The 12,332-nt window shown below is 35.3% G+C and overlaps 3 protein-coding genes across 4 annotated transcripts in view; 2 read left to right on the forward strand and 1 right to left on the reverse strand.

The window, feature by feature from the left end:
- Nucleotides 1–1,731, reverse strand: part of LOC106109755 (protein disulfide-isomerase TMX3) — a 4,597-nt gene extending 2,866 nt beyond the window's left edge. The window contains exons 1-5 of the mRNA XM_013291358.1: nucleotides 1,490–1,731; nucleotides 1,158–1,407; nucleotides 828–1,011; nucleotides 424–571; nucleotides 130–352 (exon numbers count right to left, since the gene is read on the reverse strand). Coding sequence (XP_013146812.1) covers nucleotides 130–352; nucleotides 424–571; nucleotides 828–1,011; nucleotides 1,158–1,407; nucleotides 1,490–1,529 — 845 coding nt within the window. The 5' untranslated portion in view covers nucleotides 1,530–1,731. The remainder of the gene's footprint in view (nucleotides 1–129; nucleotides 353–423; nucleotides 572–827; nucleotides 1,012–1,157; nucleotides 1,408–1,489) is intronic.
- An 887-nt stretch (nucleotides 1,732–2,618) lies between these two features.
- On the forward strand, nucleotides 2,619–10,127 carry LOC106109754 (aminopeptidase M1). Of its 2 annotated transcripts, XM_013291356.1 has the most exons (13): nucleotides 2,619–3,237; nucleotides 3,320–4,281; nucleotides 4,605–4,794; nucleotides 4,878–4,991; nucleotides 5,368–5,502; nucleotides 5,936–6,049; nucleotides 6,419–6,511; nucleotides 7,111–7,260; nucleotides 7,486–7,763; nucleotides 7,985–8,204; nucleotides 8,363–8,485; nucleotides 8,626–8,847; nucleotides 9,205–10,127. In XM_013291356.1, exons 1-12 carry the CDS (start codon nucleotides 2,836–2,838, stop codon nucleotides 8,836–8,838), a joined length of 2,994 nt encoding a protein of 997 aa, XP_013146810.1. In that variant the 5' UTR covers nucleotides 2,619–2,835; the 3' UTR covers nucleotides 8,839–8,847; nucleotides 9,205–10,127. The 2 variants fall into 2 exon arrangements, with proteins under 2 accessions (XP_013146810.1, XP_013146811.1); XM_013291357.1 differs by lacking the exon at nucleotides 5,936–6,049.
- Nucleotides 10,128–10,418: 291 nt separating this feature from the next.
- LOC106109688 (F-box/LRR-repeat protein 16) overlaps nucleotides 10,419–12,332 on the forward strand; it is a 5,195-nt gene continuing 3,281 nt past the window's right edge. The window contains exons 1-3 of the mRNA XM_013291274.1: nucleotides 10,419–10,589; nucleotides 11,340–12,018; nucleotides 12,102–12,311. Coding sequence (XP_013146728.1) covers nucleotides 11,446–12,018; nucleotides 12,102–12,311 — 783 coding nt within the window. The 5' untranslated portion in view covers nucleotides 10,419–10,589; nucleotides 11,340–11,445. The remainder of the gene's footprint in view (nucleotides 10,590–11,339; nucleotides 12,019–12,101; nucleotides 12,312–12,332) is intronic.

A 12,332-nucleotide genomic window follows, 5' to 3' on the forward strand; every position in this document is an offset into this window, starting at 1 on the left:
AAAAAAACAATAATGATACCTTAATTTTTTTTTATTGATGGTTTGACAAATTAACAATTACACCATACCAACATATTTGGCAACAACAATTTCACATTCCAACAAAGACAAACATAATAATTTTCTTACCGAATGATACTTTCAATCATATCCTTAAAATCTCTCTCTGTCTGTGTAATTTCCCCAAGCTTGTTCTCAGAGACAATTGCTATCACTATGTATTTGTTAATATCCATGAAGTTGTTAATGTTTGCTCTGGTTATTTTTGGGAAGAATCCAAACCGTTCAGTGTTGATCCATTTATCTAAAGTTGTATTCAAAGCTTCTTGGTCACTGATCAGATCTTCACAAGCTGTAAAGAAATTTATTTATGTAAAATTTTATTACAGTATCATATTAAATATTAATTTTAAGAATTAATACCATCAAAGAAGTAAACTCCATCCTCTTTGTAAACAAAAACAGCAGTGTCATTAGGCGGTCTGTCTAACTCATTCTTAATCACATCTTTAGACATGACATAAAACCAGGTATGTGGCTGATACTTGTCAGCGTGGAGAGCAAACATTTCCTGTAATTATATAAAATTAGAATTGAAACATTTCTTAATACAAATCTAATCATTTAGTAAAATGAACAACAAAATTTCCAACATTGAAGAAAAATTATAAAACACAGTCTTGGCCATATTTTTTTTTATTTGAGAGAAGGGGGCAATCAAGCGGCGGTAACACAGAGGTGGTCAACAACATCCATGGACATCCACAACATCAGAGGAATTACAGTTGCCGGCCATATTGAAAAAACATTAAAATCTGATACTTTACCCATAAAGCTCCTTCTGTCTTTCCAACATAACCAAAAAAGACATTGTGAGATTCTTTTAAATATCCAATACTGTCTGCATGTGTCACTCTCTGCACAGCTGGCTGGGCCATCCTTGTGGCATATTTAACCATGTCATCTTTCTCTCTTTCACCAGTATACACATGTTGCAGCGGTCCCTTAATGCTGTTGGTGAAAATATAAATTAGGATACATTTTATTTATTAATTCTATATTTTAAAGAATTTCTATAATATTTTTTGTCCAAGTTTTACTAAAAATTAAATGCAAAAGTATACAAACATGTATATATTATGTGGGTTTGTACTTACAACATTATCGTAGGGTAAGCCTTCACTTTATAATGTGTAGCCACTGTAGGAAAACGCGTGCAATCAACTTTTGCCACTTTAATTGGCGTATTGTACAACGACTGGGCAACATGAGCCCATATTGGTTCCATACGGCGACAATGCGCGCACCATGGAGCGTAGAACTTTACGAACCACATTCCATCGCCGCTTAAATCGATAAATTTGTCACTTAACTCCAACACCCGTGAAGATGATACTGAACTAAAAACTGTGAATAATGCAAATTAAACACTATAACTTTATTTAAAAAAAAGGTTTGAGTTTCTATGTTAGAATGTATCAAAAATTACCAATTATAAATAAAAAAAGAGGTCCGCTCAATAACTTCATTGTTACTGCCAAGGAGCGAATAACGATTTCAATGGACGTAGGGCCAATTTCAGATATACATTAGCTAGTTCATTTAATATTGGCAAGATTAAACACCACAACAAACTAAACTATAGATCCTTTTATAGTCTTAAAATTTTTGCCTGATTCTGCTTCGACTGCTTCATAAAGATTAAAATGTCATCAGTCTCGGTTTAAAATAGGGATGGACATATATGTATTATCTATGCCTGTACGGAGGCGTATTTACTATTTACCAGAACCTTACTGGAACTGATGAACCGAAGATTTAATAGTGGTAGTGTCTGCTTAAAAATATTCGCATGATTGGGGCGGCTTTTCCGGAGAATTACCATAATCACAAAGAAGACAGGTGTGAAATGGGAAGCAATTCCATGTTTCGTCTGATGAATCTAATTTTGGTGTTCTTCCCATTTGCACAAATTTCGTACATGGGAATAATGGGAAACATACTTAGGGGAAATATCCTGTGATTCTAAAAGAAGCATGTTTTTAATAAACACTTAAATTTTTTGTCAAAGTTAGAGCCAGCACCAAAAAAGTTGTTCACTCGAAATTCAACTTAATGGACGTTAAAGGTTAGCTTATAATCGAATTCAAGGAATGGGATGCTGTATCTACTTTCCTACTTTACTCATTATTAAATATTTGTCAGTTGTTCCGAAGCGTTTCTGTCTATGGTACTAATAAGAAAGTAAGTGATATAAAGCCTGGTGGTAGGTTTCTCACACAATTATTTATATGCGCTGATCGCGGTTGCTACCCGCCACTGCCTCTTCCGATATGCAATATCAATATACCACCGATATACCAAATGAACAAAATCAATCGGAAATCCTGAATTTTCGGAAACGAGAATCCCTAGACCTCTGATTACTTATTACTTTGTCGGTTTATTTTATAGACAAAGATATCTCACTTGTGGGCAAAAGTTAAACTAAATTATGATAGCACACTAGCGCCTCTCTGTCAACGTCAAAACAATGTCATGAGATGTTTTTCGTATTGTAGTTGTCATTTCATGTTTCTTTTTTTGTGCCATTTGTAATTCTATGCCTATTTCTGACAGAAATATCGCGATAGCAGCGCTTTTTGCAATTTGCTCAGATGTCCTGGTTTGACTAATGACAATTGGTGCTCTTTGAATTTTTGCTGATGCTAGGAAAAATTTAATTGTCATGTGTTTTTTGGTGTTATAACAATGTTTTAGGTTGTTAGCTGGACTTTAATAAAGTGGAAAACTATCACTATTTTTAATACGTGAGCGGCTTATAAATTGCATTCCATGACTCTACAGTTGTTACGCATTATACGTAATTCATTTACATATAATTTACAAAACAGAAAATATTATAATTTAAATCGCCATTACACATCGTTACGCGAACACCGTTATAATACGAAACACGAGCTCGTGGCGATAAGACGAGAGAGGGGGGTACGTTACGGCGCGAGCGGTGCGGGTGCGGTTGCAACGCGAGTTCACTCTGTCACTCGGTCATTACGGTATTTCTCAGTTGAGGTTGAGCGTCCCACATTACCGATCTTGAAAGAAAAAGTGACAATGCCCGAAAACAAACCGTTCCAACGACTTCCTAAAAATGTCGTACCAAAACATTACAAATTGCAATTGATTCCTAATCTCGAGAAATTTACTTTTAGTGGTAAGACGGAGGTGAAAGTATCGGTAAGAAGGAATTTCATCATAATCTAGTTATTGCAAAAATCTTGTTTCCATGTGACGCATTAGACATCGTATTCACTTTCAGATCGTGAATTCTACCAAAGAAATTGTACTCAATTGTTTAGATTTGGACTTGACTAGCGTGAAATTGGAATATGGGGACGGAGGGGCCAACTCGACGCTCTCCCCTGACGAAGTGCGGTTATCAACCTCTGATGAAACAGCAGTTATTGTGTTCGAAAAGGCTCTCCGCGAGGGTGATGCTACACTTTACTGTGAGTTCACTGGCGAAATCAATGACAAAATGAAGGGTCTTTACAGAAGCAAATACCTAACACCAAGCGGCGAGGAGCGCTACGCTGCTGTCACACAGTTTGAGGCTACAGATGCACGCAGATGTTTTCCCTGCTGGGATGAACCAGCTATCAAAGCCACATTCGATATTTCATTAGAAGTTCCGGCAGATAGAGTGGCTCTTTCAAATATGCCTGTGAAGGAGGAAAAGGTACAAGGGGAGAAAAAATTGGTTCACTTTGATACAACCCCTGTAATGTCTACATATCTTGTGGCTGTAGTGGTTGGTGAGTATGACTATGTTGAAATGACATCTCGAGATGGAGTTCTAGTTAGAGTTTATACACCGGTGGGTAAAAGTAAGCAAGGATTATTTGCACTGGAAGTTGCTGCTAAAGTTCTGCCATATTACAAAGAGTATTTTGATATTGCATACCCCTTGCCGAAGATTGACTTGATAGCCATTGCTGATTTTTCGGCTGGTGCAATGGAAAACTGGGGTCTAGTGACATATAGGGAGACTTGTCTCTTGGTAGATGAAGAGCACACCTCAGCTGTGAGAAGGCAATGGATAGCTCTTGTAGTTGGTCATGAGCTGGCACATCAATGGTTTGGTAATTTGGTCACCATGGAATGGTGGACACATCTATGGTTGAATGAAGGTTATGCTTCATTTGTTGAATTCTTATGTGTGAATCATTTGTTCCCTGACTACGATATCTGGACACAGTTTGTAACCGAAACTTATATAAGGTAAGTGATAGCTAAAATCTGCTATTAATTAAATAGTCATTTGTGATATAAAAATATAAGTATATTTACATGTCTTGTGTAAATGTTTCGTTGTACATTTTAGGTATGTTAGACTAAATGTAATTCACAAAGGGGCATAAATATCTTCATTAAACATTTGCTTAGTCATGTATGTTTATCAATTTGTTTTAACCTCTGTACAAAAATGGAACATTGCCAATGGCTGAATAAATGTCATTCACCTTTGCAAATGTACTGCAGTTATAAATTTATGCACAATTTTTTAATAATAAGTTTTGACTCATGTAAATCAACTTTTTTAGGGCTTTAGAATTGGATTGCTTGAAGAATTCTCATCCAATAGAAGTGCCAGTGGGGCACCCGTCTGAAATAGATGAGATATTTGATGACATATCATACAACAAAGGTGCTTCAGTTATTCGTATGTTGCACAGATATATTGGAGATGATGATTTTCGCAAAGGAATGAATATATATCTTACAAGACACCAGGTAAACAAATATTTAAACATATATTTGGTTAGCAAGACCTTGGTTTTTAAAGACTGCAATTAATATTAAATACTTTTTTTTAGTATAAAAATACTTTTACTGAAGATTTATGGGCAGCTTTAGAAGAAGCTTCAAAAAAACCTGTAGGAGCTGTTATGTCAACATGGACAAAGCAAATGGGCTTTCCAGTGGTGCAAGTATGTATGCAATTAACATTTTTCTTGTATAATAAACTAGTATTTTTACATCTGTATTTCTTTTAAGTCTAATCCTTTTAAATATGGTTACATTGAAAGTTTTTGTATTATTCTTGTTTATTAGTATTTTAAAAAGATTAATAAAATAATCAGAGTAATATTTGACTCAAAGAATATTGACAGAAACTACAAATTTGATTGAGAAATATATTACATTATTTGTTCTTTATCTTAATGTGATGAAATGTAGAAAGTAAATAGATAATATTTTTATTGCAATATATTTTAACAAATATTATGTATCGAGTAACAAATACCCTGAAATTCATATTTTGTGATTCAATTTTCTATCTACAATTTAACAAAATAATTTCAGGTATGTTCTGAACAAAGAGGAGCGAATCGTATCTTGAAATTGACTCAACAGAAATTCTGTGCTGATGGTAGCCAAGGTGACGATACATTGTGGATGATTCCAATAACAATATCAACACAGGAGCAGCCTTCAAAGGTAGATATTGATATGATAAAATTCAATATGTTTGCATATAAAGGTCATAGCAATTATATCAATGATTAGAAATTGTTGCATTATCTTATCTATCAATGTTGGATTATATTAACATTGACCTACTTTTATAGTTAACATGTCTATATTATTAGCAATCCAATCCAGTTTCTCTGGGTGGCAAAGAATATATGTACATATCTTTTCTGTTACATGTAAATCCTTCCCATCTGTGTAAATTATAGCCTTTGTTACTCAGTGATAACTTGGCTTTCTAACAATCAAATTTTTTTTTTAATTGGTTATGTATTTCAATCCAATAAATAAACTTTTTCCTCTTTATAATACCAGTAGTTATCATCTTCCTAAACATATTTCCACAAAGTATTATTGCTTAATAATGTAAACATACAAAAGTGATATTTTCATGGTACAGTATCAACAGAATATTTTGGTCAATCGACAAGAACAAGAAGCATCCAAATGTGGCCCTTTTAATGCACAGAAAGAGTGCGCTTCAATACATAGTGCTATACCTGAAAATTATAAAGTAACATTGAAAGTTTTATGAATTAGCAATAAAGTATGTAAACAAGTATCACATTAACAGCCATAGTTAAATATGATCATGTCTCACCTCAATTATACATGTAGTTTCTTACTACAATAAATAAAATATAGTACATATAGATGTTTTTACATGCATTATAGTTTTATAAAATTCTTGTGGACTGGACTAGTGTTTTAATTTAATATGTACATATTTTGTATTAGCTTTTTGTATTTTCCTTATCATTATTACAATAGTTCTGTGTAGTGTTTGCAGTATGCTTGAATGTTATCAACAGTATTATGTTCACTTTGATTACTGCATATGATTATGTTATCAAATTATTTATTTAAATAAATTCATTTTCAGGTTGCTTTGTCAACTGTACTGGATAAAAGAAGCCAAGAAGTTGTGTTGGAGAATGTCGCAGAAACTTCATGGGTCAAACTCAATCCTGGAACTGTAAGAAATTAAAAATATTGAAATTCAAATATTTAAATGACAGGTGTTTGCTATTGGCAAATAATCTTTGCTGCTATTGGATTTTAATTTTTGTCCCTTTCTTGCATTACAATTGTTTCTGATTTATTTACCCCCAAAATTAAATGGAATTAAATTATGTGACCCATGTCATGTTCTAAGTTTCGTACGTAAGTACCACAACTGTGCGGTTGTCGTGGAACTTTTTGCCCCGCACAGTCGCGTTGTGGAACGGTCTGTCCTCGGCGGTATTTCCAAACCAATACGACTTAGGGTCCTTCAAGAAGAGAGCCTATCATTTCCTCAAAGGCTGGCAACGCATCTATATTTCCTCTGCTCTTGCGGATGTCCATGGCCTTCACATGGCCTATTGACCACCTAGGGTGTTCTCGCTGCTCGTTTGCCCCCTTTTGTTTAAAAAAGTCTTGAGCTTTTTATTAAAAAAAAATATATATTCTTATTATTATAAGCTGTGATTTGTGAGATCCTACATAACAAAGAAGTGTGTGTTTCGTCATATAATATTAGTATAAATATAACAAAGATAGTAGCACAGACTGATCTTGATATGTATGTTTCAGGTGGGGTACTACCGCACGCGCTACCCGCCCAAGATGTTGGAGCAGCTAGTGACTGCTATCCGTGACGGCTCGCTGCCGCCGCTGGACCGGCTGGGCCTGCTCGACGACTGCTTCGCACTGGTACAAGCTGGACATACTCAAACTGCAGAGGTAAACATTTTTATCACTTTACTTTTTTGTTCGCGACTAACAATAAAAAACGTAGTAAGTAGACAATGTGTTCTTCCAGACTAAGTTTTGTATCTATGCCAAATTTCATTAAGATTTAAAAAACATCCATCCACCTATGCATTTGTATGATATTTTTGTATATACTATGTAACTAAAAGTATTTCTGTTGCGACTTTTTTTAATTGTTTATTTTTTTTATTACAGTCGCTAAAACTCATGGAAGCATTTGTTAATGAAGATAACTTCACGGTATGGTCTACAATCTCGAATTGTTTGTCTAAACTGGCGGCTCTGTTCTCGCATACAGCTCTGGATAAACCTTTGAAGAATTACGGACGAAAACTTTTCTCTGGCGTCACTAAAAGATTGGGTTGGGACGCGGCGGAAAATGAAAGTCATCTCGATACACTTTTAAGAAGTTTTGTACTGAACAAAATGATTAGTTTTGAAGATCCTGTTACCATTAAAGAGGCGAAAATACGGTATGTATAATTTTCTTTTGTAGTGTTTAACAGATGTAAATGTATTTATGAAGTTACTAGCTTTTGCCCATGACTTTGTCTTTGCCGAATCATTAAAAACTTAAAATTAATAACATAAAATATATGTGACAATTAATACACCAATACTAGTATTGTATAATCGAATAAGAAAAGTCCAAAATAAATGTTGTCAATGACAGTAATGTGATGTTTTGTGTTAGTTTCGAGAAGCACGCGGAGGGCGTGTGCGCGCTGCCGGCGGACCTGCGGTCGGCGTGCTACCGCGCGGTGCTGGCGGAGGCGGACGAGGAGACCTTCCAGCGCTTCCTGCGGCTGTACCGCGCCGCGGACCTGCACGAGGAGAAGGACCGCATCAGTCGCGCGCTCGGCGCAGTGCGCGACCCGCAGCTGCTCAGGAGGGTGCTGGACTTCGCCATATCGGTCCGTTCAACTGTCAACTGCTGTTCTCTCTTAAATTTGATATCATACATCCATATTAATTATTATTTTTCTGTTTATTGACTATCTTCTCTGTAAACGATGTTTTTATTGAACTAGTACTACCAGAATAATTTTAATGTAAAATCTATCTTGTACAGGATGAAGTCCGTTCCCAAGATACTGTATTTGTGATAGTGTCAGTAGCAGTAAGTAAGAACGGCCGCGACCTCGCCTGGGAATTCTTCAAAGATCACTGGCAGGAGTTTATGGATCGCTACCAGGTATATTCGTATTATTGTCATCTTTTGCAATAACGAGAAACAAGTAAAAAAATCTATATCTGGTATAAATATATAAAAATGTGGTTATGATTGCTAGAACGTTTTTTGTTAATTTTCGATATTATTTTTGTATTTCTTAGGGTGGTTTCCTACTGGCTCGGCTGGTGAAATCGACGACGGAGAATTTTGCATCTGAGGCGAGCGCTCAGGAAATCGAGGAGTTCTTCCGCACGCACCACTCACCGGGAACTGAGCGCTCCGTGCAGCAGGCGTTAGAAACTGTGCGCCTTAACGCTGCCTGGCTGCGCCGCGACCTCGCATCCACCGATGCATACCTCAAGCCTTACCACTAAACTGCACTCGTAAGTATCTCCAAACAATATATCCAATTTTCGAAGTCTTAAATCTAACTATTCAAAATAACTTACTACTAGCAATGCTTAAATTATAACAGACTGGCTGTTGCTCGGGACTTCGTCCACGTGAAATTTAAAAATAATAAAAATTAGTCAATGTTACTCACTGATAACAGCTATTTTATTGTGAAAGATTTTTTTTAAATCGGCCTAGTAGTTTTTGGGTTATTTCAAAACATACAAAAAGACATAATTTTCCTGCACTCTTTAAATTATCAGTATAAATATGTTATCTTCAAATTTAGATGTGTGGACGATAGCCCTTTCTTTCTAATTATAATCTAATTATATTTCTTTTTACAGGACCAAATGACAAGACTGAAACTACAACGAAAATTATTGTTATGTTTCCAGCCGAGTTATATGTAAAAGCTAGCTTTATTTATGAAGATCGCTAACCTTTGAAATTTTATACCTTATATTTGTTGTAGGTAGCCAAAATAATCTCAAAATTTTATTTGCAGCATAATAATGTTTGTTTGGCGTTTTATCGTAGTTTAAATTATTATTTGTAAGACATACATTTCACTGTTGTTTCTCTATAATAATTACACTAACTGCTTGGGATAAAAATATCCACATACATTATGTATAATTAATTATTGACTTGTTTTAGCATTAATTCCCTTCGTCTTTACAGTTTTCATTCATTATTCCTTTGGCAGTGTTCTTATAGTACAAAGTTAAAATTCAACACTGCTTAGGGACATTTCTGTTAATTAACTTAACCAGATAAACATTTAACACATATTTGTTAGTGAATTATTAATAGTCTTCTTTTTAATGTTTTCACTTACCACCTACAGTAACTACGAACTACGAAGCTATTGCTGGCGCATCCACATTACATGTGACGTGTTATGTAAATGTGTAAAAATATTAATTTATCTTAGAGTTATGTTACAAAATAATATTGGTGGTGCTAAATGCGGTTTTAATTTAATTCATTCTTATAGCTCTAACATTTATTTGGTTATTAAAAGCTAGATTAGAGATGAAATTAAAGTTATTTTCGTAATTTTTGACCAATGTGCAATAGTTCATTTTTTGTCAAACTAGTGTTATTACCTACTTACATTTAAAATTACGGCTTATTGACAAGTTTAGGTCAGTAATATAATGTGATTATGATTTGTAGTTACCATCATTTTAATTCATTGTATCATTGATTTTGTTTTGTAAGACTGTGTTATTGCAATAAAGTGTACAAGAGTACCTGCAAAAAAGTTTTTTCTTTTACCTCCTATATTTGAAAACCTGTGTATCGTTAAATCTTTGGGATAAATGAATGATATAGAAAACCCAAGTGCATAGAATATTTATAGACCAGAGTTTATTATGTTTATCAGTCTGATACGAGAAATGCATAATATTGCCATTTGGGGCGTAAGTGGCGCCTCCCTATTTTTATATTTCTTTGTCATGAGCTTTATGGCAATTGCATAATCTTTGTAATGCACAGATACAGAAGCTTTTTATAATCTGTCAAAATGTCTATGACCTTAAACTGTGACTGTGTGACAGCGTCACTTGTCTATTTTCTAGTCATTTCGTTGCATTTCGTAATATTTTATTTTGCGTAACTACTTTTCTTAATTTACATGGTGCAGTGTAAAAACATCAAAATAGTGATTTTTTTTAAAATAATAGCCATGAAATCTCTTACACTGACAGGTTCATATTTATAGGTTTGTACAAAATCACATCGATCATTTTGTTTATTTGCCGAAATAAATATATATATTTATCTAATTAGTAATTAGTGTATTGACAGTAAAAAGCTGTTTAAAAAATTAGATTCTTGATTTACATTGCCAACTATTTTCGTAAATACTGAAAATTACTCTTTTATTTAATGAATTATCAGAATTAACATAACCTGAAATTCACTACAGACCTTTTATTATGACTTTAATAATTTATTTACATTGTATTACATTTAAAGAATTAAAAAAACATTTCCCTTTAAATAAGTTTTTTGAAGATTATCTATTACAAACATTTTTAGCCTCTTAGAGGGTCAAATTTTACGAGATAGCTTAAAATTTTAGTAATTTCATAGAACATTTATTTCAGAACATTATTTCTGTGTTAAGTCAAAAATTATACAACCCAGAACCAAATTAAGTAATCCTTGTTTTATCGTAATTATAGTAAATTTTATAGAAAAAAATAAATGTAAAGTATTTTTCAAGCATGTAGAGTTATGATGTTTACAATTTTTTCTCAATACTTTTAATAAATATTTTTTTACAGCTGTCTAAGAAGATGTTTCACTTTATTATTTTCTGTGACTTCAAGCAAATTTAATTCCTCATACTCCGTAGAAATGTAACAGGATACATTTAACATAGCATACATATGATCTGTTTTAACTGGTTTGTAAGGTCCCAGATTAATAATTGACAAAACTGTATTGTAATCTGGTTGTTTATCAGCGCGGTGGCGGGCTGCGAGCAGGGTGCAGGCGGGGCGGGGGGCGCGGGCGCAGCGGGGCCAGGCGGCGGGCGGCCCGCTGACACCATCCGGCGTGTGCGAGTCAAGATGTCGTCAGTGTCAGCGCAAGGTGTAGTGGAGCGCGCCTCTGCGGAGTTGTCTCGCCGTATCACCGGGCTGGGGCTGCGCGGACGCAAACGCTCGCCTGGCGTCGTCGAGCGCATGGCCAGCGCTCTCTGTGGACCAGCGCACGCCGCGCCACGCGTGCCACGTCGTAAACGTCTCGACCCGCGACCCTTATTATGGCCTCAGTTTATCTTAGACGAGAAATTCCTTGAAAAATTCTTCCTTTATTTTAATGCAAACGAACGCCGGACGCTAGCGCAAGTGTGCACCAAATGGCGCGATCTCCTATATTCGTCTCCACGCTGGTGGAACGGGCTGGTAGCGGTGCTGGATTGCCGCGAGCTGCGCACCACCTCCGGATGCTGCATGCAGAGGTTCTACAACTCTATAATTAGGAGAGGCATACGGGGAGTCGTGCTCGTGTCCGCCACCGACGACGACATTAACGAATTCATACGGCAGTTTCCTCTCTCTGCTCACCACATACATGCCATTGGATTGAAAGGATGCACTATAACAGATCGGGGATTAGAAGCTATACTTGATCATTTACAGGTTGGTCTCAATCAAAAGTTAAAAGTGGTTTTTTTCTGAGTCAATTTGAAATATTGGTATATCATTGTAATGTTTATTTCTAGGTTCTGTTTGAGTTAGAATTAACAGGCTGCAATGAAATAACAGAGGCTGGTTTGTGGGCATGTCTAACTCCGCGGATAGTTTCACTCACGCTTACTGATTGCATTAACATTGCTGACGAAGCTGTAAGTATGAATAATAAACACATCTTAATGCTGTTAACATGTTCACAATGTAATCATAGCATTGATATTATCACACTCTGGGTGAGTTGCTTTGACTATTGAAGTGCT

This window comes from Papilio polytes, unplaced genomic scaffold (assembly GCF_000836215.1).
Source record: "Papilio polytes unplaced genomic scaffold, Ppol_1.0 DF821067.1, whole genome shotgun sequence".
Taxonomy (NCBI): Eukaryota; Metazoa; Arthropoda; class Insecta; order Lepidoptera; family Papilionidae; genus Papilio; species Papilio polytes.

Excerpts from the sequence above, each read along its gene's own strand:
- LOC106109754 (XM_013291356.1), top strand. The coding sequence starts at position 2,836 with ATGACTCTACAGTTGTTACGCATTATACGTAATTCATTTACATATAAT. Across the intron at positions 4,992-5,367 it reads TGGGCTTTCCAGTGGTGCAA|GTATGTTCTGAACAAAGAGG; the intron begins GTATGTATGCAA and ends AAATAATTTCAG. Across the intron at positions 6,050-6,418 it reads CTATACCTGAAAATTATAAA|GTTGCTTTGTCAACTGTACT; the intron begins GTAACATTGAAA and ends ATTCATTTTCAG.